Consider the following 23,252-nt stretch of genomic DNA (forward strand, 5'->3'; position numbering starts at 1 on the left):
CATTGTTCTGTAGTTCCACAGACATAACGAATGGGGATGAAGAGGGATGAATAAATACTGTACAGGTATACATTCACTCCTGAAGCACAGCTTCATATGTTGTGCATCACTTGAAAAAATGTATTAGACCATTTTTTTTCCCTTCTGAATTACAATATTTTTAAAAACTGTTTTCCTCTTTCTGGTGCGGCAGCAGAGTCCAGCGGCTAACGCTTAGCATGCCACGTTATGTTTGTTCACTCTGTTGGTAAAAAGAACAAAACGGTACAGATTGGATCAGTCAGTATACAATGATTTGTAAATAGTGTGAATCCTAGCACAGGAACAGAATTAGCAAAAAATAAATAAATAAAAATCAATACACTTACGTGCACTGACTCCAGTGGCTCCACGGCCCTCTGGTGAACTTGTCCTGAGCTCGCACACAGAAAACATACTTCTTGGTCTTAACGCCAACCTCGTATTTGGTTGCATCAGTGGTGATATTCTGCACAAAGAAGAGGCGACTTAATAAAGACAAAGAAACCTCGACTAAACTGGACATCAGCAAAAAGATATGAATCTGGTGTATAGATGTACGTGTATTAATTACAATTATTTGATTGTCACTGTTGCAGGGATGTCCACTGTGCACCAGCTTGACCTCAAACTGTAGGCCAAAGAAGCTGCAGGGTTTCTCCCAAGTATCAGGGTAGTCCCAGCTGAACACCTTCCCATCACTGATGTGCAGGTTAGGGAGTTTTGACGGTCTCACTTTATTGAGTTGGGAGGGAGAGAAATGAGGTGGGCAAAGGTTAAAAAAGAAAGAGAATGGAGAGAGGAAATCACGGCACGATGACTAAGAAAGTTACTTTTCATACGCTAAAATACACAAAAACAAACTTACCGATTTCTCTCAGGTAGAAAGACTTTGTGTAGGCCTCCAAACGAGCATGGCTGCGTATGTAAACGGTGAAGGAAATGCGATGTTGCTCCTCTTTGTATGGGCAGTGGGCATCCTGGCAGCGAACCCCTGATGCATCAGCATCCAGCTCACAGGGGATATCTTCGGTAAAACTGGAATATAAATATAAGTTGATGTTAAAATACTATCTAGAGCACCTCCTCCACACCAGCACCCAACCAAAGTATGCTATGCATTGTCTTTGTCCTTACCGTTCAGCTTTAACCAAAACCACACTGGCATCAGATCTGAGCGCTGTTCTTTTCCAGGAGCAGTGAAAGAATCCTGTATAGTTTGGTGCCGAGCAGTGGATGTGACCTGGAGCAACAGAATTACTGTCAGTCCCCTCCCTCTCTTTTGTTTAATGTTCTTATGAACAGTGTAGCTTACACTTGTAGTGTTTCATTGTTCTTCTAGATCCCATCGAGTAAACACAAATAAATCACTCAGGGCATTGATATAATTGCTGTAAACGAGAAAAAAAAGCTTTGTAGCTGCCTCTTCAACTTTAAGGTTTTGTTCCATCACAGGAAAACATTGCCTCATAGCACAAAACTGCAGAAACTTAATGTTTGAGATTTACAAAGCTGAAACCTTATGGAGAAACATGAGCACTAACAATGTGATGATGGGCCTAATATAAAGCCTGCTCACTGTGTTGTTCTTTTCCCTCATCTTCTCTATTAAAATTCCTTTGACACTACTAATGGTGATCCTTTGATCCAGTTTCTGTTTTCTGCTCTGGAACCCCACCCTTACACCCTTTCCCTGTTTTTTTTTCTTATCCTAAATCCCTATCTGACCATCATCTTAGCTGTTCAGTCCCATCAATACCATTTCTTCTTCAGAGAAAGCCTGAGGCTAAATCCAGTCAAAGAAAATCTGCTCTTTGCCCTTTTCCCTTCATGCATGCCTTCTTTGTTCTCCCTCCCCTACTCGTTTCACTTCTTTCTTTGCCTTTGCTCCTTTCCTTCCTTCTTTCTTTTTTTTCAACTTACCTCCTTCTCTGTTTTCCAATATGACTGTCCTGTTGTCTGGATTAAGCTGGATTAAGATCATAGTGTGGTTCAGGTATTCTCCACTTGGACTGAGGTGGCAAGTGTAGTTCCCTCCTTTCATCTCCTCCACCAGGACCTGGACTTGGTTCCCCTGCAGAGGCGGATTGAGCTCCTGACCTGAGACACGGACATGTTCATTGTTACAATGTGGTCATAAAAAGCCATAAAGAGACAAAGGGGAAAGTTTGACGTCTGGATAAACAAAAGCTTGATGAGCTATAGAGCAAACAAACAAAAGAAAGTTCTTGTGACTTTGACTTTTTCTTTACATAAGTAAAATGAATTGAATTAAAAGCTGCGTTACCATTTTTCTTCCAAAACACAGGCTCATTCTGAAAAGCTTCTCCGCAGGTCAAAGGAACGTGAACCATGCTACCCGTAAAAGAGGGCACCCTCAGGACCACAACTAGGTAAAGCAAAAAAATAGATTTTACTGTTGGTGAAATAAAAACAAAAATGAAAACATGGAGGAATATTCAAAGACAAGGAGATACCATTATCCATGAGTGTCTCGACATCTGCTTGCTGGGTGTCAGAGCTGGCGCCACTCAGTATAGCCCACACAACCATGAGCAAAAATGTATGCATCTGTAACAAAAGAAAGGAAGTGATGGGACTCTTTTACATAAACAAATAAAAATATTTCCTTTTAAACCTTGAAAAAAGTGAAATACTCAAGTACAAAATTAACCCTTTAAATCAAAGCAGTGATAACTAAAATAAAATAACAACAAAAGAATTGTGAACTTGGAAAACTAATTAAAATCAAATAAAATTACAGAGAAAATATCCTTAATTTAACTATCTGTTAGTTTAGTAAAAATTAAAAAAATAAATCTAATAAAAAAATTAGAAGATATCAAATGAAATAGTATATAAAAAAAAAAAAATCAGATAGTTCCTCCTAAAACCTTTTTGACCCTTCAAAGGATGAGAACTCAAATTTGGGAACCAGTACAACAGCATTTTCAAAGTGTTTTCAATTATATAAGAAGTTTTAAACATACTTCAAGATACCTAAATTTTTGATTTTTACATAACCCAAAGTGAGCAGATTATTCCTCCTCCTGAATATCTGTGACAATCAGATGGAATATAATAGATCTTACCCTGCAAAACTTGATCCACAATTTCACACTGGAACCAGATGTAGTAAGCAGTGTTTGTCTGTGTAAAGGCAGCAGCTGCAGCTGCATTTATACGTCAGGCTGAGAAATCCCCACTCAAAAGAGGAACTCTTTAATACCTGACCAATGATGACGATGACAATGGACCACACTGCACATGAAAGGAATGTTAATGAATGATCAAAATAAATGGATTACCACTAGCTTTCCACCCGGCTCTCCTCTTTTGTTAAGCTTGATTAATTTAGCTGTGTTGAAGACGACAATTCATTCGGTACAAAATCCATGCTGTAATCTGATGATTGTGTGATCACACTAACCACTTTGGGGGGGAAGTAAGGCCAACTAATGATACAGAAACTTCTGTAAAACAGAACTGCAACCCCTAAAATGTTTAAATATGGTTATACGCCACTGAAAGTGGAGCAGGTAATCTAGAAAGCCGTCATGGGACTTCTAAAGAAGAACAAGAAAAAGGACGCTTCCACAGAATGCGTCAAGAGAACACAATCATCATGAACGAAATAAAGGAGAAAACCCAGATTATAAACAAAACAAAAAAACAAAACAGGATTATCTGAATGAGTTTTGTAAACGCAATGACCAAATGGAAAAATCACTGTTGCATTTTCTTTTTTTTTTTACGTATACATCTGGGAAGTTACCTGCAGAGCGTTTTCTTTCCAAAATAACCACTAACATTTAAGCATGCCTGTGTGGTTGCACCTGTAATGACAACTCGTAGACCCTTTCCTATAAATACACATAGGTATAGGGGTTTCTTTTGATTAACCTTTGTTTATTTAAAAAAAAAAAGGCAACAGATGACTCAAGGGGAGTGTGTTTTATGCTGTTTTGAAAGGAAATGCAATTTCCTTGCTTGGACCCTCACTTCAATTAAGTAAAAGGTTTTTCCCCACCACTATCCTATTTCGTATTCTATGGGGACTGAAAATGTCATATCATACTAACCTTACACCACATCCACTTCCCTGCGTGTGTGTGTGTGTGTGTGCACGGTGCGACTTTTCTCAATATTAAACAAGTGGCTTATCAACTCTTTAACTTCCTTTGTATTTTATAGGAATTGTGGAGAGGCAGCTGGCATTCCTTCCTCATACCAGCTGAATGATAGCAGGTATGTCTTTGTCAAGGTGGGAATGCCGCTTAGCAGCACTTCTTTCAAAAGCAAATCCAATTAATCAATGCTTGCGTAATTGGGTTTTTCAAGAAAACTTCCAGTTTCTGCCAGGACTAAATGAATGGGCTTAAACAATGATGCTGAAATTATAGAGAAAAGAGACTACAGGAAAAACTTAGTGTGTATTATGCTGTTAAGTGTGCTGTATTATTCCTGTTAAAGAGACTAGACAGATAAAACAGATTAGATTATCATGAATATATCAGTGTCAGATCCTGAAATTATAATTTGATCTTTTGGGGAATCCTACATTTTAGTTTTTTAAAGATTGATAAGACACATTACTGAATTGTAATCACACAACAAAGGACAGAAACAGTCCCTCTTAAATTTAGGTGTTTTCAGTCCCGCAGAGCATAAAACCATCAAGCCAAGCAGTCTGCCTTTACATTCGTGAAAAAATGAGTTGTTCTAATGAGCTAACTGGATTCAAGTGTGGCGCTGTGACAGGCTGCCACCTTTGTAGCAAGTCAGTTTGTGAAATTGCTTCCCTCAATCAGCTGGTATTATTGGAAAGTGGAAACATTTAGGAAGCACAGCAACTTAGCCGCAAAGTGGTTGACCACGTGAAATTACAGTGCATGTGGGGGATGTTGCTGAGGCACATGTGTGTGTAAGAGTCAGTAGTGCTCTGCTGTTATATTTGTAGATATGACTCAGAATTTGCAAAATTCCAAAAACACCCGCGGCATTAACATCAGCACAAAAACAATGCTCTGGGAGCTTATATTACATTATTATGGTATTGTGACTGAAGCCAGGAGGCGATTATTTTAGCCTGACAAAATACGAGAATTTTTTCTATTTGTAACTTTAAAATGACGCTATGTGCATGGGAATACACAAGGGGTGATAGTGGCTCAAGAGTTGGCAGTTCTTCTTGTAATTGGAAGGTTGCTGGCTCGAGCCCCGGCTCTGACAGTCTCGGTCGTTGTGTCCGTGGGCAAGACACTTCACCCGTTGCCTACTGGTGGTGGTCAGAGGGCCCGGTGGTGCCAGTGTTTGGCAGCCTCGCCTCTGTCAGTGCGCCCCAGGGCAGCTGTGACTACAATGTAGCTTGCCATCACCAGTGTGGGTGGATGGGTGGATGACTGAATGTAGTGTAAAGCGCTTTGGGGTCCTTACAAATACAGGCCATTTACACAATACTATGCAATCTACAAACAATTACATTGTGAGACCATTTGACGTGTAATATTTGTAATGTATTAAGCAAAGAAAATGAGTGAGGAAATCACCTTAATTAAAACGCAAGAAGTGGAAAAACTAAGCAAGTCATAAACCTTATTAAAAGGCAATCCCAGAGTTGTAGCAAGTGTAAGTATTGTGGCAAATCAGTCCAGTATGTCACAAGTCTTCATTGAAATATGAAATTCTGAAAGAGAGATCAAAGAAAACAAACAATGACTAGTTTTCATTAAAAACATTCTTTCTTTAATCAAAATATGCAACTGTGTTTCTGATGTCCATCCTTTTCGCCACATGAATGAGTGGTGGTTGTGTCCTGATCATATATGAACATCTGCGCACGCACACACACTTATTCACACGCACTCTCACGCACAGGCTGACTACTTATAACATGATTAATCTGATTGTTCAGTGAAGCAGAGTGAAATAAAGAATATGATCCAGCAGCAGCAGCATGGTAAAGCATCCAGTCATGTCCTCTGAGTGCAGCCTCAAGAGGGAGAACACATCTGCTTGCTAACCAACTACACCAAACTTCCTTTATGGCTGTTTGTATACTGACTTTATCCCCTGACGCAAGCATTCTTGACTGATTTACTATCATGTATTTAAATGAAGAATTTCTGAATAACTCTCAGTACTGGTAAGTGTCTTTTTGAAATGTCTAAATTGAAAACATATGCTGTGAAAGTACACGCGTAACCCTCTCGCCTTATACGAAGAATTCTCTGTGCTGAACCAGCTTTGCCAAAGAGCAGAACTTGAATGGAAACTGAAACACAGAAACATTCAAATATCAGTGTTGCTAAGAAAACCCATTTTAGCCATCTGACAAAGTTCTCTTTTTGCTGTTTGGTTTCCATAGGAACAGTTAAAAAGACTTCAAAAAAGGTCAAAATTTCAATGTGTAAAAACCAAAAGGATTAGTCTTTTCTCAATCCAAGAGTCCTTATGCTCCAGCAGATGCCTAATATCAGCCCAAACAAAGTTCTCAGCAAAAAATGTCTGAGAAGAGAAGAGAAGAGAAATCAGCTTCTTTTGTGTCCCTTGTTATCCTCCAACTTTTATACTATCACATCATTGGTATGCCCCGTTCCAGGCTGCCAGTTTGGGAGCATCAATCCTCCTCCGGCGTGGGCTCTTGTGGCAGCGCGGCTACTTCTTCTGCTGCCACTGGCCCTGATGTTTCTGGTGTAGTTTCAGGCTCTGGTGGTGGTCGCTGGCTGAGGATGACCTGCACTACATAGTCTCTTGAGATGTTGAGTTGGTCCAAGCGCAGTCTGTCTGTCAGGGGCCGCCCTGAGAAAAACCAGCGTTGCGTTGCGGCAGGCACGCCCTCCTGACTTTGTAGACGCCGCTTCATTATGCCTACTGTGTCCGTGGAACGGACTGCCAGCCGGAGGTCGCGACCCGTGGAGAGGCGGAGCCGAAGCTGGCATTCCCCTCCTGTGCCAGGATCACCGGCGCTGCCCAAGGACGGGTCGGCGGTTCCGGAGTCAGGATCTGAACCGTCGGGCTCATCGGAGCGTTCCTCGATCATGTTGACGGGGGGAGAGAGGCAGTAGACTGGCAGCTGGTATCGATTCCCCAATTCATCGTAGCATTCGGTTAGAGCTCCTGAAAGAACGGAGAATATAACCAATTAATTCAATATATTAAAAAAAATATCTAAATATTAATTTGGTTAATAAATCAAATGAAAGCTACAGATTATGGTTTGCAGGAATTGCCACTGTCAATAAATCACATTACAATATAAACAGAAGTGTAAGAGCTCGGTAAATGATTAACTCGGAGCTTCCAATGCAGAGCCATAAAACACTAAAGTGAACAGGAGGGTCATTTTTTCCTTTTCGTAACTCTTCATGGACTACTTGTCTAAACAAAAAAGTTATAATATATAGATATATATACCTTGCTGTGCATGAGATGGAATACTTTCTGTTTAAAGAAATCTATTAGTCATTTGTAATAAAGTGAAAGTTAAAACATATTTTTTCCCATTCAACAAAGCCAAAACCTGAACTATGCTTCATAATACCCTGGATTGATATGAAATGGAGAAATGAGAGTCATACAAATAGAAAATAAAGATTGTAGGGGGACAGACTGTGGAAGCAGGAGAAAAGGGAAAGTCTCATCTTGGACTAAAACATAAAGAAACATTATGTCATTTCTGTGATTCAGACTCTGACAATAAAGAGTTGGTGGACAGAAAGTGGGAATTATAGCATACTGAAGAGGTTGTGTCCACGAGTGAAAATGTAAGCCATTCTGTTCACGAGGGGGATTCCTGACAGATACATACCCTGCAAAATAATTCAAACTTTTCATACCAAAAAACTAAAAGGTCATATTTATGGTGGATTAACAAAAACAGAAGATTAAGTTGATGATGACATCCAAAAAGATGAAAAACTCTCCCCACAAAAGTGAGAAGACCGCCTGACCACAGTTTCTTCTAAATGACATTTAAAAAAAAAAAAAAAAAAAAGGTCACCTTGCTGCTGTTGCGCTGTTTTATGACTTAAACCGAAGCACGATCCACCCGAGAGTAGCAGTGAGTTTTCCTGTAACCAAGACCGAGATGAGTTAGCAGAAGCCCAGAAAAGTTCTCGCTACTCTCTAGATGATGACAACTTTGGCCTCGGTGAGGACATGAAAGTAACTCTTGCCTTTAAGAAAAGTGCAGAGTTCATGTAATTGTGAAGGAATAAGGTGGCAAAAAGACTGGTTTCTGGCACGTGTAGCCCACTGCGTAGCAGCAATCACCAAAAACCACCACAAAACGAAAGTGCAGCAATTATTTCAACCACAACCACACTATTATATATTGTGCAGGAGTCTACATAAATAATTGGAGAGCATGTTTAAATATTTTATAGCTCTCTGCTTTTATCAGGTACATAAAATAAATATAAATTTGAGCAAATAAATCTACAGTTGAGCTGTCCTACCTCCGATATTTCAGCACACCAACTAAACAGTTGTTTATTTAGGCTCCTTCTATGTGGGACAACAGAGAGCGCACAATATGAAGAAGTAGTGATAGCCAGCATCACAAAAGGCTAAGATAAATATTAGTTTTAACATGGCTCAATGAAAATGTATAAACATGATCTGGAAAGGATCTTCCTTTGATTTTTTTTCCCTTCAACAGCTATTTATTTTTCAGCTGCAGAACACCAATGTATTCCAGATGGTACTGATGCTTTTGGTTGTGGCATTTCATCAAAACAAAAACAAATTCCACCCACAAGGTGGAATTAGCCTTGTACCAAATTTTAAAGAATAAATCTTATGACAAAAGCAAAGAAACATGTTGTTGAAGTGCTTGCTGTGCTGCATATCCCCCCCCCAAACACGTTTTGAATTTTAAAGGATGAAAATATAAGTGATGTGAATCCGTAAATCTGTCCATCCTTACAAGGATATTCAAAACTGCGTGGGAATTTGCCCAAGCAGCCTACATGCATTTTATGGACTTGGAAAAATCAAATGACCGCATCCCTCGGGATGTCGTTTGAGGGGTGCTTTGGGAGTATGCGGTATTAGCCTATTATTATGGGCTATTCGGCCTGCCAAGTGTGGTAAGAGCTTGGTTTGTGTTACCCACGGTAAATCAGACTGGATCCTGAGCTGGACTCTACCAAGGTTGCCCTTTGTTAAAGAGTCTATTCATAACTTTGATGGACAAAATTTCTAGGCACAGCCAAGGGGTGAAGGGTTTTGAGATTAGTGGTATCAGGATCTGCTGTTGTAGATTATGTGGCAATGTTGGCTTCATTGAATGATGACCTCCAACTTTCGCTCTTGTAAGAAGTGTGTGAAGTGGACAGGATGAGAATCTACATGGCTGGACTCAGCTGGAAGACCTGGGTATCACAGAGTGAGCGGAAAGTAGACTGGGAGACTAACAGATGGATTCGGGTGGTACTGGTAGTGATGCAGATAGAATAGAATAGAATGCCTTTATTGTCACTAGAGCTGCACAATGAGATACAGAATGCTCTACTGGCCTGCCGTAGTGACAATACCTTCACCTATGGTCACAAGCTGTGCCCAAAAGAATAAGATTGTGTGAGGAATTAGGTTCCTCCGAATTGTGGCTTGTCTCCCTATGGATGAGGAGCTTGGGCATTCAGGAGGAGATAAGAGTAAAGCCGCTACTCCTCCACAACAGGAGCTGGATGAGGTTGTTTGGGAATCTGACAAGGTTGTCTCATGGACGCCTCCTAGGTGAGGTGTTTTTGCTCCTGGTGGAGACCCAGGAAAGATGTTGGAGAGATGTAGTTTCTGGGATGGCTTTGTAACAACTCAGTGTCTCCATAAGTGCTTAAAGAGTTGGCCTCATGCCCCTGATACCTCAAGACAGATGAGCAGCACAAAATGGATGGATGGATGGCTAATGACAGCAAATGGCTCCAGAAAAGATGCTCTATAATTTCCTTATGTTTTCTAAAGACAATGACTTTAATCTCATTTCAGTGTTCACAGAGCAACTTTCAATGACCACAAAATTTGTTTTCAACCTTTTTTTTTTCTTAAAATAAAAACAAAAAAAACCAACCAAAAAAAAAAACTTAAACTCTTTTACAAAAACAAACAAACAAAAAAAAAAAAAAAACCCACACAGTGAAAGGGGAACCCATCAGATGATGCATCTCTAATACAATAAAAGTCTCCATTATGAATTAAGTGGGGATTTGGAGAAACTAATCCATTTCCTGAATGGCACCAACAAAGTCTCAGCTAGTAATGGTAATGCGATTTTAAAAGATTTTTGAGGATCGCTGTTTGGTCCCATAGTGAGCAAACATTTTCTTTTTACCATGCTGGTGCAGACTAAATGTAAACAGCTACTGAAAAGACAGGAATAAAGTGAATCCTACAGATTACAGTGATTGTTTTATTCTGGTGTCACAAAAATACCCTGGCTTTCCTTTAGCTACATCAACACGTGAGTGTAAAACTAATGGTGGCTTCGTCAGCCTCAGCTGTACTCTGGATTTCTTAATATTTAACTTGCTAAGAGTGATAACTAGGATGTTGGACATAATAAAATTGCTTTAAATTTGTGAATGTGTTGTTTCTTTCTCATGCGTTTCCTTTGCTGCAGACCTAGAATGGTGGCCTGATGTTCGAGATAAGCCTTTTCACATCAAACAAAACGCAACTTCAATTTGTTTCTTAAAACCTATTAAACAGACTTCACAGCCAACCACACATAGCCAAAAGATTTAAGCAAACTTGCCTTTATTCTGCTGCACAGAACACAGTCATTTCCCTTGTGGGACCAGTTAAGAATCCATCCATCTTTCCCTCTATCCCAATTGTACAACATGTGATGTATTAAATGTGATGAAAACATTTAGGAATGTCAGTTCTGATTCCTGTATGCTGCTCAGTTTAAGTGTAAAGCAGTACTGGAAGACCAAAAGTGTCCTGGTGAACAAGGGCAGAATGGTGAAAGAAATCTGAAATCAATGCTTTGCATGACTGACTGAGAAAATGTAAATGTGTGAGTGGTGAAAATATTTAAGTGTTGTGTCTACTCTCTGCACTGCACTGCTGGTAGAGTGAAACAATGATGTCAGGTCTAGAGAATCCACAGCTGCAGCCCAGCAGGACCTGATCTGACCTAGCCAAACTACTGAGAGGAATCAAGTAGACATTGTAAGGCACTGACATGAGGTTCTTAATGGTACTTAAAATATACATATACAGGTTTTGCAGTCAGGTGACCACTAACCATCATCAACTTAACAAGGCCCCAGTTACCTAAGGCCGAGAGGTAGGTCAGTGACCACTTAGCAACCACTGGTCGCTAGGGGAAAAATTCGAAAAATGTCCCAGACCAGCTGGCAAAAACCTCATTGCGACTGCTTCGGTCCCTTCCTGTGGTCTCCAAACAGTAATGAAACTGTGAGAAGAAACCAGAAATGGGACAGCATCCGTCTTCAAAGTAAAAGCTCTGCCTCTTCGCTGCAGCAAACACATTTCTTTGAAGCCATCGTTTCCAGTCAGTGTTTCACTACTGCTTGACTGTGTTTGCAGCCAAATTGGTGTTTTCCACAGAAAATACAGGTAACTGTTCCAATCTGCTGGTGACCAAAGCAATCACCAGAATGTTTTTGGTGCAACACCCTCTTTGGAACCAATTTCACCAAGCAACTGGCAGAATGGGCTATAATCCATCATGGATTGGCCTCACCAGAGACCCAGAACTCTGAACATTATTAACATTGTGGGATCACGTTGACATACAACAGACCAAAGGGGAGCAAACATCTAAAGAAGGGCTTTTAATGTCCTTCAAGAAACTATTCCTGAAAACTACTTAAAGAAATTACAAGAAAGCTTGCTTATTAAAGTTCAGGCTATGCTTAAAAATAATATTCCCTTCCAAGCTTGGTAGAATTATACAAACTCTGTTTTTGCCTTATGCCCTGTATTTCTCTGTATGTTTGCATGTTTCAACAACTCTGCATCTATTTCCCATTTTTCAAGTAAAATATAAAGAAACGAGGGATTCTGCACAGAACTGTATTATTTTTGTGAAGTTTGAAGAATTGGGAACAATAAAGAACGACACATCCACGCGTAGAGAGCCTACTGCAGCAGCTTATTATAACAGCTTGGATTTGAGCCACATATATTTTATAGATTTGTTCTAAGAGAATGCTCTTGTGTTTTGAACTCTTTGGCATACTTAGGTGACTTATTACTTCCTCCTTTCAGCAGAGCAAGAACATGCCCCTTATTTATTATTTATGGGTTACTTCTGCAGCACTTCCTCGCAGCTAAAGCCTAAACTCTAAAACGTGGTCACTGAAAATCACTAAGAGGTTCTTTTATAGCAGGCTGAATTATATTGATGCTGTATAATCGCTCTACTTACTTCCATGTTCACTAAAATGTCAATTGTAGTCTGTGACTTTAACAAGGACAGCAAAGAAGACACTTACATAAACAAAATGCTTCAGTAATATGTGGCAAAGTTTGCTTCCTGTTTATGAAACTTATCAGAGGGCAATCTAAAGACACTTCCTGGGGAAGCAGCCTCCCTTTGCTTCTCTGTTCTATGTAAATTTAACCTCTTTACATTGAAGAGCTACTATTTAGTAGCTGCGTGTGGTAGTGAATGCTGACAGGTGGCATGAAGTAAAAGCTCTGTATCGTGAGTATTCGAAGGGGAGATTTTGACTTTGACATTTCAGTGTCCCAGTACAGCTATTTTTCAGAAAATAAAGCTAAATCTATGACTTGTCAACTAGACCCATCACTGTGGAAATGTGTGTTACCATGTGGCAGTGTGATGCTGGCTCCGTCAAGTATCGCCTGAGCCAGCAGGTGGTCATTGCTCTCAAAGGCGCTGGCCGCAGCCCGCAGCGCATCCCAGATCTCCTTCCGGCCTTCGAAAGCTGGCGCCGTATCCCAGAACTCATCTCTTTTGCTGCGCAGCTGGCCTTCAGTCATCGGGTAGTCACTTTTCCATTTAGGCCGCTCTCTCTTCAGGGGCTGGTTACGCCCTAGAGCCACTGGGAGCGGCAAAGAGAGGGAGAGGAAAGAGGGGATTTAGAGAGAAAATGCAACTAATAAAAACAGGAAGACTGACGCAGGCTGAAAATTGAAGAACCAAACAGAAATATTGAAAAAGACTCTCATAAAAGTGAGGGAGGGAAAGAGGAATCAAAGGTGTGAACCAAAATGGGAATAAACGGAGGAAGCAACAAAGAGAAGAAGGAGTAAAGGGGAAATACCAAGAAAAGGAAAGAAGAAAAACAAAAGCAATTTGGATGTAGGGAAGAGAAAGTAGACAGATGTGGGATGCAAGATGAGAAAAGATGGGAAATCCACAGAAGATAAAAATGAGAAGTAGAGATTATGAGTAAGGAGGAAGCAGGCATAACAAATGTTAGGATTCACTGGAAACAAAACAAGACTTTCAGCTTTGCTCATAAACACAAGCATGATTCAATTGTCAATTAAAAATGGGCCTACACTGTAATATAAGGTCTAAATGAAGCATTTAGACAAAGTGAAGCTAAAAATGTATTGGTACTAAACCCAATTAAATGGTTACGGTTCTAGCATCTAACAGCCCTCCGGCTGCAGCGTGAAGGCAGGTGAGTAACACCATCTGGATCACCGCCGAAGGGGCCGACACACAGGACAGCGTGTATGTTTGAATACACAACACAGACACGGAGGTGTGAGCAAGCTGATGGATCAAGGTGTTGAGTTACACCTGCTGGTATACACGTACCCTGATGATCATGTGGCACAGTCGAATAACACCAACCTTCAACTGACTTTAGTAAGACAAGCCTCTAGCCGTGCTACTTTTAATACTTGCTTGAACTTGCTGAAAAGACTTTCCGTTTGAAATAAGCTCATTAGACAGGTTACAGTACACAGCGTTTAGTAGGTTAAGGGGGACCTAGTTGGACAGGTTTAGCCTTTGATATTTCAGGGAGGAGGAAAACAATGCAGCAGCTGTACAGTAAACAGATAGCTACACAGATAAACATACATTAAAAAGTTCCTCTCCTGGTGCTGACCTTCAACTCTTCTCAAATACTGTAAACCACTTCCCAGTGCCAATGAAATTCATACATAGGTGCTCAATGTGAAAATTATTCTGAAGAATAGTGAACTGCACAAGGTTTAGTACATGTTGATGTATCATAATTGAAATATATTTTATGGATTGAGTTCAACAGCGTTAGAAACTGTGCTTCAAATTAACTTTTTGACTCACCAGGCAAGAAAACTGGACTACACTAAAAACAAAACAAACAAAATCCACCAGCAAAGTGACAAAGTTTTATGCTGAATAAAGAAGAGCCCAGAGCAAAACTGAAGCCAAATTCTTGTGAATCGTTAAACGATTAATTAACTTACTAATCAAACATAAAAGTAAAAATCCTGGATGCTTAATTAACCATTTAATCAACTTAACCCTCTTAAACTGTAGGCTCTTTATCTCAATTATCCACTTCTTCACACAGCCCATAAAGTCCTAATCATCTGCTCATTGACTAGTGTTAATGATTGCTTACATGGTAAAGGACAGAAGAAAAATGTCAGGGAGGGAGTCAATAGCTCAGACAGCAGCTGTGCGACGCTTGCTTTATAGTACTACGTTTGTGCCTGTTTACCTACACAGAGCAAAGGGGTACACAACCAAAGCAAAAGTACTCCCCTTCAGTCTTTCAATGACCCAACAGCACGTAGACTGGTGTGGAAGATGCTATGTATAGATTAGTTGAAAAGTGAACACTTATTGTTATTTTTAACATTTAATTTTGCTTCAGGCCTTTGTTGATCTGTATTGAGAACAGCACAAGAAAGGGCTGTTTGTGACACTGGCCCCTGACGACAGTACACAGCTACAACATGTAAGTGACGGTCTGAAAAGGTGTCTGTAGGCTCTGCGTAACGCGTGATTTAGACTTCTGTGGGAATTCTACGTATTAACTGGAAACTCCTCATAACCCTGCGTTTCAACCTTCCACGCCATTCAAGTTGCTGTGGGCTGAGTTGGGTTATGTAGAAGGTTATGGTGTATGGTTAAAAGGACTTTCCAGTTATGTCGTAAGTTACCACATAGATTTCCCACAGAAGTCTAAATCACGCATTGGTTTGAGCCATGAGCGTGTGCTTATCAAACTCAGAACCAGAATACATGTAAGTGAGTAGGGAAAAAAGCAACCCACAATTATTTTGGTAGCACAGTGGTACAGCAGTTAACGCTGAAGTGCTCTGGGTTCAAATGCACTGGCCAACTTCACTTCTAGCTTCCTCCAACAATCCCAAAACATGCATGTTAGGTTAACTTGTGACTCTTAATTGCACATAGGCATCAATGTGAGCATGAATGGCTGGCTGTCAACTGTGATAGTCCTGGAATAGACTGGGAACTTGACCACTGGGTACGATTGATCCACCTCTCACGTGACCCTGAGCTCGATACTCGTTTTACATTTATTTGGCAAACTGAAACTAACTACATTAGAAGGTTGTTCATTTTGGACCCTGATTAGAAAAGTTATGGTAAAGGGGTAGCATGAGCCTTTAGTGTGACAATGTCAAATGCTTATACTTGATTGCAAATATGGACAGATGGAGATCCGACAGCCTGACAGTCATTCCTTCTTTTGTTAAAAGTGGCTTAAGACTCGCTTAAGTACTATATATTACAATAGTCAGGATTCTTCTTTGGCTCTAGCTCCAGTTTCTTAGAGGGGCGCCAGACCCAACACAGGTACGAAGCAGTTCCAAGGCGGAAATGCTCAACTACGAAGTTGAATTGCTTTTTTTGTTCCTGATTTATCTTTAGAGGAAAATATAACTGTGCCAGTTTTCATTGGACAGGCTCTTTAAACAATTTTATGTGATTATACAAAACATTAGCAAAAGTACCAAACAATCAGTAACATCAGGAACATAAAAGCATTTTAGTGCGTCATTTAGCTGTAATCATTTTCCAGCAGTGCATGCCTGAATTCCTGCGGATATGCTCTCATGTTATGAACTTGTCTGCATGACTCTGTCCATAAGTCTTCATTAGCCTGCTTTCCACATCGTCTGTCAGCCAATAATTCACGTATATCTTTAAACAGTAACCTACTTGGGTGTCGTTCAGGAAGGATTTATGTAGGCCGGTATGTACAACAATTTAACATAGAAATTTCTGCAATGTAAACCTGCCTACGAGATCTGATTTAGTGACACATAAATGTGCCTATGTTGAACTGAACTGCGTTGTTCCTGCTTGCTTGTCTGCATCCGTTTAACGCTGCATCGTCTCTTGATCCTCCACATTTTACAGATACCGCTGCTGTTTATACGCGATATCTAGTCAGGGAGGAAGCCTGAGGAACTGGCAAAGACAGAAGCAGAGGCAACGAGGGAATGAATAAAGGAAACCAAGTTTTATCTCAGCATCTCTAAGTCTCCACCCCCCCATGACCAACTGTATTTACCGCTCTGTAATTAAAATAACTCACTGGCTATGAGCAGAACTCATTTTCAGATCAGACAAACCAGGAAACAACACTAAGGAAGTTGTGTACAACACCTCAAACTACAAGATGGGGCTCTTTTTTCCCCCCCCTCTTTCTCTCTCTTTTTTTTTAAAAGATTCACACCATTTAAACGCAACAATTCCCCTTAAACCCCACCCAGAGCTTTTATAGTTGACAAAGCACCCTTCTTTCACTGTGCACCCTATCCATATCACCAACGTAAACTATCTAATAAAGGGAATATGTACTACAGCATGCATTCATAGACAGTGTCGCACTCAATTTCTCACTGCTTGAGCTGTCATCCCTACTATGCTTTGGGACTGCATGCAACTCCATTTATTGCTCAGTAAATAAAACTAACCTTTACCTTGCAGTTTTGTGCGATATATCACTTTTTGCTCACACGATAACTTTCGCTTTTAGTCATAAAGCTACAGTTTTGACACTTCCTCCACTCTTCCAACCACTTTTCAGGACACAGCATGACCCGACACCTCGCTCACAACGAAAACAATCAATAATAATAATAATGATGATAAATATAAGACAAGATCAGCAGCTGCCATATGTGCACCCCTACTCGAGCTGTCAGTAACTTCAAGTTGTGCAGAGAGTCTGGGCATAATTCAAATCTGAAATCACACTGAATCACGCCTGAGCGCTCCCCTTGCATGCCATTGCTGCCTGTGACCCATATTTGTTATGCAGAAAGCTAGCAAGCTAACTAGCTACGTTTTAGCCGGCTAGCTTAGTCAACACCAAAGAACAAAGGGAGGCAGACTGGCACAGTCAATGTTTCCCACTTTGTAAAGTAGAGAGCAGACGAGGCGTCGTTTGCCGTTTTAAGGCCAGGTGCATGGAGGGAGACACCCGGCAGGACTGCTGTCTGTCTTCGGCTCTGTCTGGCTCGGATATTAAAAGGAAGGGAAGAAGACCTCCAGTCAGGACAACATGCAGGGAGCCTGGAGGAAGCCCTTCATAAAAAAAAAAAGGAAAAAAGAAATGCAAGCTTGTGGCCAATAAAAGACGTCGACAAGCCCCGCAAGTTACCTCCAGTGCCGTCCGAATTCTCGTTTAAGCTGCCCGAAGAGTCGTGGTGGCTCCCGACACAGCCACCCATGGATGTTTCAGCAGAGCAGCCCGGGCTAGGTAGCTCACCCCCCGGCCCACAGCTACAGCTACATCCACTACCCCTGTCTCGTTTTTCTCTCTCTCTTCCCCCCTCCCCTCCTTTTCTCCCTTCCTCCCTCCTGTCCTCTCCTTCCTCCTCGTTTCCTCCCGTCTTTCCCTTTCTCCTTGCTTCCTCCTTCCCTCCTTCTCTCAGCATAGACTGAGCTCAGCAGGCATGATCTTCTTCGTGTTTTTCGGCGGCGCAAGAAGGTCTGAGAGAGGTTCACGTCGTTGCAAGGTGACCGAGGTAGGAATGAAGGAGAGAAAGAGAGGGGCCGAAGGAGGAAGAGATATAGACAAAGGACAGAGAACAAAGGAGAAGTGCACCGTGCAAAACAAAAGAAAACAAAAGATAAAGATAATCTTTAGGGTATGAAATGTTTGCTTTGGACTTTGTACTCTAGTGATGTTAATGCATTTTGACACATCTCATATCATGTTTTATGAGAAGCTGTTTGCTGCACATCAGCAGTCACATCAAAATGTTCACCCTCTATTATTATTATTATTTATTATGTTCTCATTCATTCAGCTGTGCTGCCTATTATATTCTAATTTCCACTCTTTTTAATTTTATTATTTAATATTTTTTTTTAGTTTTAATGCACAAAATATTGTTGATTTTGTGTTCCATGTTTTTTTTTTTTACTCTACTTTGCTCTTCTTCCTGCATGGGAGGCTTTCATTAGTGAAACTAGTTTGGTGTTTTAGACACACATTTTAGATTTCTTAAGTTGTACACAAACTGGATTTTACCCTACAGAGCATAATGAAAGCAGTTACAGTTGCAGTCAGAAGTTTGTATACACTCATCATGGTAATGATTTCTTTGATCAATTCTTTTTCCAAATAGGAAAGTGGTACAGAAGTACTACAGGAGTAAAGGTGAGGCTTTCAAACCTAACAACACTCTACCAGGCGTCAAGCATGGTGGTGGTAGCATTATGCTCTGTGGCTGTTTTGCTGTCAGTGGTACTGGTACATTGCATAAAGTGGATGGAATAATGAAAAAGGATGACCACTTCCAAATTCGTCCACTTCGCCTCACATCAGCAGCTAGAAGGGTGAAACTTGGTTGTTCCAACGGGACAGTGAGCCCAAACACACCAAAGCTAGGTTCTGGAGTGGATAAAACAGGCTAACATTAAGGTTTTAGAATGGCCTTCCTAAAGCCCCGACCACCAACCTATTGAAAATTATTGGAGAGTTCTTAAACGGTTGGTCCTTGTCCGGAAACCAACCAGTTTAAATGAAGTTGCTCAAATATCCAACTAGAATTATGCCAGAAGCTTGTTGATGCCTAGCAAAAGCATCTGGTTGATGTGCAACTTGCACCACCAACCAAACATTAGTGGGAGTCTATGTATATATTTGAGTCTGTGTTTATACTTTTGACCTTGTGTGGATTCGAGAAAATTCAAAATGAATTCAAACTTGTTTCTTTAAAGTCATTAAAGATGTAGGCTGTACAGTCATTCTACTGTGGAAAAAGAATTACCATGGCATTCATGCCCGATGAGTGGATGTAAACATCTGACCACAGCTGTATTGTGTTACAGTTCTATTCTGTTCTCTTCAGTCGTTAGACCGTCTGTAGTTCTGTTGCAATAACGAAACAAAAACCACACTTAAACTTTATTGCAGATAGAAAAATATTGTCATAGGGTATTCTGAATGTAGTTCTGCTTTTTCTATTCTTATATACTTCCCTCTTTTCAGCTTATGCCACTGTCAAAATATATCAAAATATATTACATCAATTGTTCCAGGTTTTAACACCCAAAATGTTGTTGAGTGACTGTTGCATAGATTCTGTTCTATTGTACTCTGGACACTATCTTTGGGACTGTGCTAAAGAGATCTATGTGTAATTTGATGCACTAGAACACACACCCACACCCGCATGCACATGCACATGCACATACCCACACAGTCACTCACGTGTTTCTTAACACAAACACAGAACAGCAACAGGATAGCGAGGTTAGTTTTACAACAAAGCTGTCTGGAATTTCAGTTATTTCCCATTGCTAGGAACTGAAAGAAGATGCTCGTGTAGGAGCGAGCTTAGTTGGAAGCCCTTCGCTAACAATCTGCGTGACCTAAATGATGTAATATGATGTAACAAGTTCCTGGATTTGACTTTCCTCTGAATACTTAAGATCAAGGTCATAACAGGACATTCAGCAGAATCTTCTGTACTGCCTTCTATATGTAGACCGTTTCATGATGTAAATGACTGATCTTTGAATTTTATGCTCCCATGCTTCATTCAGGGAGTGCTAAAGATGGCTGAGAGAATCGGTTTTGTTGGACATGTTGCCTTTTTTAAGCCAGTCGCAAACGTTACAGAAACTCGTACATGTCACAGAACCTGAAACCCACACTGTTACGACCATGCCCAATGATGGTTAAACGGAAACTCATAAAAGCGTGCAGTTGTGTGGTTCCAATTAAAATCCCAGACTTGGCTGTTGGTCTTCTGAAGCATTGTTAGAAGTCCCAGTAAGCTGTGAACTGTTTCACACAGTCACTTCACACTCAAGGCAGAAATAAGCTGTTGACTAAACACACAAGTGTGACCACCTTACTTTGAGAACGGCAGTGACCTCTAGTGACATGGTTTACTCTAACATCATGATTACATTAGTCATAATGGTAAATTGGTTTGATTTATTTTACAAACTAAATGAGTAGTTTGAGTATTTTGTAAGAAGAGAGACTTAAATAGTTTATTGGCAGTTAAAAAGCAGGCAGGGAGACACAGTGATATTGCAATAATCACAGTGCCGATATAGCAGAGATCTGATGCTTCAGATTAGATATACCAGATGAAAATAGCATATCCTGCTTATGTGCAAGTGTCAAACCGCAGTGAATCTTATCTGTAACAAGGAGAAAGTAAAACGTGTGACCTTTAACACTACAGAGACTTGCATGATTTTAGTCGAACTACTATCTGTTCTTGTACATTTCTCTAGCTGCCTCTTGATTCTTTGCGTTCTCATTTTATCTTTGTGCACAGTAGATGGTGCTGGTGGAACTAAAGACTGGGGTACTCTGCTTACACCAAAATAGAGTGTCTGTGTGTGTGAGACACACAGGTCAGAAACCTGGTGTAATAGAGACGCGTTTGCACCTTTGAATAGAGAATAATATGAACCTGCTGGTATGGTCTATATGCAACTCTCAGAACCATAGATTTTTCAGACTATATTGTCTAATCTTATAACAGCAGCAACATTTGTGTCAGTATATTTGTTAGGACTCACGTATTCTTTAGCAAAAAACACTGTTTGAGTTCATTAATAAAACCCTGTAATGTTGGCTGAAAAATTACAAAAACTGCAAATGGCAGTTAAAGTTGTTTATTCTGACCTCTGAGAACGTAATTGTTCTGCTGACTCTGTTAAATAAGGCTTAATTTTTCAAGCTGGAAAAAAACAGGAGTAAAGTATAGATTTTTTTTTAGGCTGACCAGCAGGCTTTGCTTTTCTTTATCTGACAGGTCTCTCTAATCTTTATCTCTGTGGCTTCTTTTACTGTCTTCTGTTCATTTCCTTCAACACCCCCTTTTCCTTCTACTTCTTTAATGTAGCTGACTGAAAGCCGGCACAGGGATTAATGGCTTGTCACTGACTGATTGATTGATTTATTCTTGCGCTCACTCAGTGCCTGACTGGCTATTTGAAGATGTTCAGCTTTTCCCATCTGTGTTGAAGATGGGGCTGCTAGCGGACCCATTGATTTACTGTTATCTGTGGAGCGCTACCCCCTTTTGGATAAAAAGCCACAGTGTACTTGAAAACGGCCAGAGAGAGGCAGGGCTGCTTGAAGCTTTTAAACTCATTCACAGCCAGCTGTGTGTTTGAAGGAGACTAACAGACAGCACACAGTTGATTGTCCTTTCATTGATTTACAATTAACTGCTTTGTCTGACCAGACTGCAAATCTACACCACACCACAGTGTCACACACTTTGAAACGAGCCAGAAACAGGATGGGACAAAAGAGGGAACAAAAAGGTGAAACGGTGAGGGCTGACAATCAGAATGAGCACGAGAGAGGCAGATAGCCTGGCTGTGAGAGATTCAGGTCAAGTTGGCCCTCGGGATAAAAATGGCCTTTAGCAGATATAATACTCTAGATGTACAGAGGATTCAAGCTGCTATAATAAAAGAAAATCCAAGAAGAAACACCAAAAATATTCTTAAAATAAAATGAAGCATTTGTTTTAAATGTCGTGTATTTATTTATATTTATGCTAATTCTCAGATTTAGATCATTTGCTTATTTTTTATTTAAGTGCCACATTTCTCTGGGCGTCTCCTGACTGTAGGCCAACACTTCTGTTGTGAGTTATTCTGCAGGGAACCTTTGTAGAGCCCAGAACATAACCTACGTAAGTGACCCATCGTCGTTGCCAGCATTTGTGCTTGTGTGTGCTGCATTATGTGTTAAAATGTGCTCGTTTCATATGCGGTGCCATCGGATAGAAAAAACATTAATCTTTCCTTATACTGAGGTGATGATTGTTATTCTTTTGCTGATAAATTAAAAAGTTTGAAAAAGTAACTGGAAATGCACAGGAGGAATCGACAGTGCCGAACAGACACAGAAGGATGTATGTGTGGCTATTTTGGTCCACCATAAAGATGGAGCAATAACGATCACTCTGTCACTTTGTTTCACTAAACATCTCTAAACAAAATAATATTATTCTTTCACATTAGACACATTTGTTGAAGGAGATGTCTGAAAACAGGACAAAAGTCCTGACAAAAATGTAGAACTGTTTACTTTGTTCCACACATACTGTAAATGCTCGTTGTTTTAAAATAACATTCTCCAGTAGATCTTCTATTTATCAGCAGCTGATCTTTGGTAGATCTTTAATGGCTTAAATCCAGATTATTTCTCTAATAATAATAATAATAATAATAATAATAATAACAATAAGATAGTAAATATAATAATATAAATATATATATATATATATATATATATATATATATGTATATATGTATATATATATATATATATATATATATATATATATATGTATATATGTATATATATATATTAGGGGTGCAACGATATTCGTATCGATATTGAACCGTTCGATACAGTGCTTTCGGTTCGGTACGCATATGTATCGAACAATACAACATTTGTAATTTATTTTATCAATTTTCCTTCTGACGATGCTGTCTGTGTTGAGCGCTCAGTGAATCTGTGTTCGACTACTCCGCCTAGGCTGCACTGTCGAGCGCAGATCCACTGAGCGCTCAACACAGACAGCATAGTCAGAAGGAAGAGCGCAGGGCAAGCTAGCGAGACAGAAGTTAAGCTCTACTTGCAACATTCAGGTCTGGCGTTTGGAATTATTTTGGTTTTCATGTGACGTATGACCCTGAAGGTAAGCGAGTCATGGACTAAAGTAAAACAGTATGTTGGATGTGCCATGCAATGCTCAATTACATTGGTGTGAACTAGTGTGTTAGCGCAGTTAGCTCGTTAACGTGT

General features: G+C 40.2%; 2 protein-coding genes across 2 annotated transcripts; both read right to left on the minus strand.

Moving 5' to 3' along the window:
- Positions 1 to 140: 140 nt before the first annotated feature.
- On the minus strand, positions 141 to 5,272 carry il12bb (interleukin 12B, b). The gene is made up of 9 exons (XM_040032081.1): positions 3,111 to 5,272; positions 2,496 to 2,589; positions 2,306 to 2,407; positions 1,942 to 2,118; positions 1,156 to 1,261; positions 887 to 1,056; positions 593 to 753; positions 369 to 487; positions 141 to 241 (listed from the first exon to the last, which is right to left on the minus strand). The coding sequence occupies exons 1-9, from the start codon at positions 3,195 to 3,197 to the stop codon at positions 214 to 216; spliced, it is 1,044 nt and encodes a 347-aa protein (XP_039888015.1). The 5' UTR covers positions 3,198 to 5,272; the 3' UTR covers positions 141 to 213.
- Positions 5,273 to 5,740: 468 nt separating this feature from the next.
- Positions 5,741 to 17,980, minus strand: ubtd2 (ubiquitin domain containing 2). Its single transcript, XM_040032082.1, has 3 exons — positions 17,607 to 17,980; positions 12,825 to 13,061; positions 5,741 to 7,137 (listed from the first exon to the last, which is right to left on the minus strand). The coding sequence occupies exons 1-3, from the start codon at positions 17,881 to 17,883 to the stop codon at positions 6,638 to 6,640; spliced, it is 1,014 nt and encodes a 337-aa protein (XP_039888016.1). The 5' UTR covers positions 17,884 to 17,980; the 3' UTR covers positions 5,741 to 6,637.
- Between the last annotated feature and the right edge of the window lie 5,272 nt (positions 17,981 to 23,252).

The sequence above is a fragment of the Simochromis diagramma genome, unplaced genomic scaffold, assembly GCF_900408965.1.
Source record: "Simochromis diagramma unplaced genomic scaffold, fSimDia1.1 OVJJ01000216.1, whole genome shotgun sequence".
Lineage (NCBI taxonomy): Eukaryota > Metazoa > Chordata > Actinopteri > Cichliformes > Cichlidae > Simochromis > Simochromis diagramma.

Bases quoted from the DNA above. Each gene is read 5' to 3' on its own strand.
- ubtd2 (XM_040032082.1), bottom strand. From the start codon at position 17,883: ATGCTGAGAGAAGGAGGGAAGGAGGAAGCAAGGAGAAAGGGAAAGACG. The intron at 13,062-17,606 runs GTAACTTGCGGG...TGCCGCTCCCAG, and splicing joins GAATTCGGACGGCACTGGAG to TGGCTCTAGGGCGTAACCAG. The intron at 7,138-12,824 runs GTAACACACATT...CCGTTCTTTCAG, and splicing joins CAGCATCACACTGCCACATG to GAGCTCTAACCGAATGCTAC.
- il12bb (XM_040032081.1), bottom strand. From the start codon at position 3,197: ATGCAGCTGCAGCTGCTGCCTTTACACAGACAAACACTGCTTACTACA. The intron at 2,590-3,110 runs GTAAGATCTATT...CTTTTGTTACAG, and splicing joins TGTGGATCAAGTTTTGCAGG to ATGCATACATTTTTGCTCAT. The intron at 754-886 runs GTAAGTTTGTTT...AACTCAATAAAG, and splicing joins TTTCTACCTGAGAGAAATCG to TGAGACCGTCAAAACTCCCT.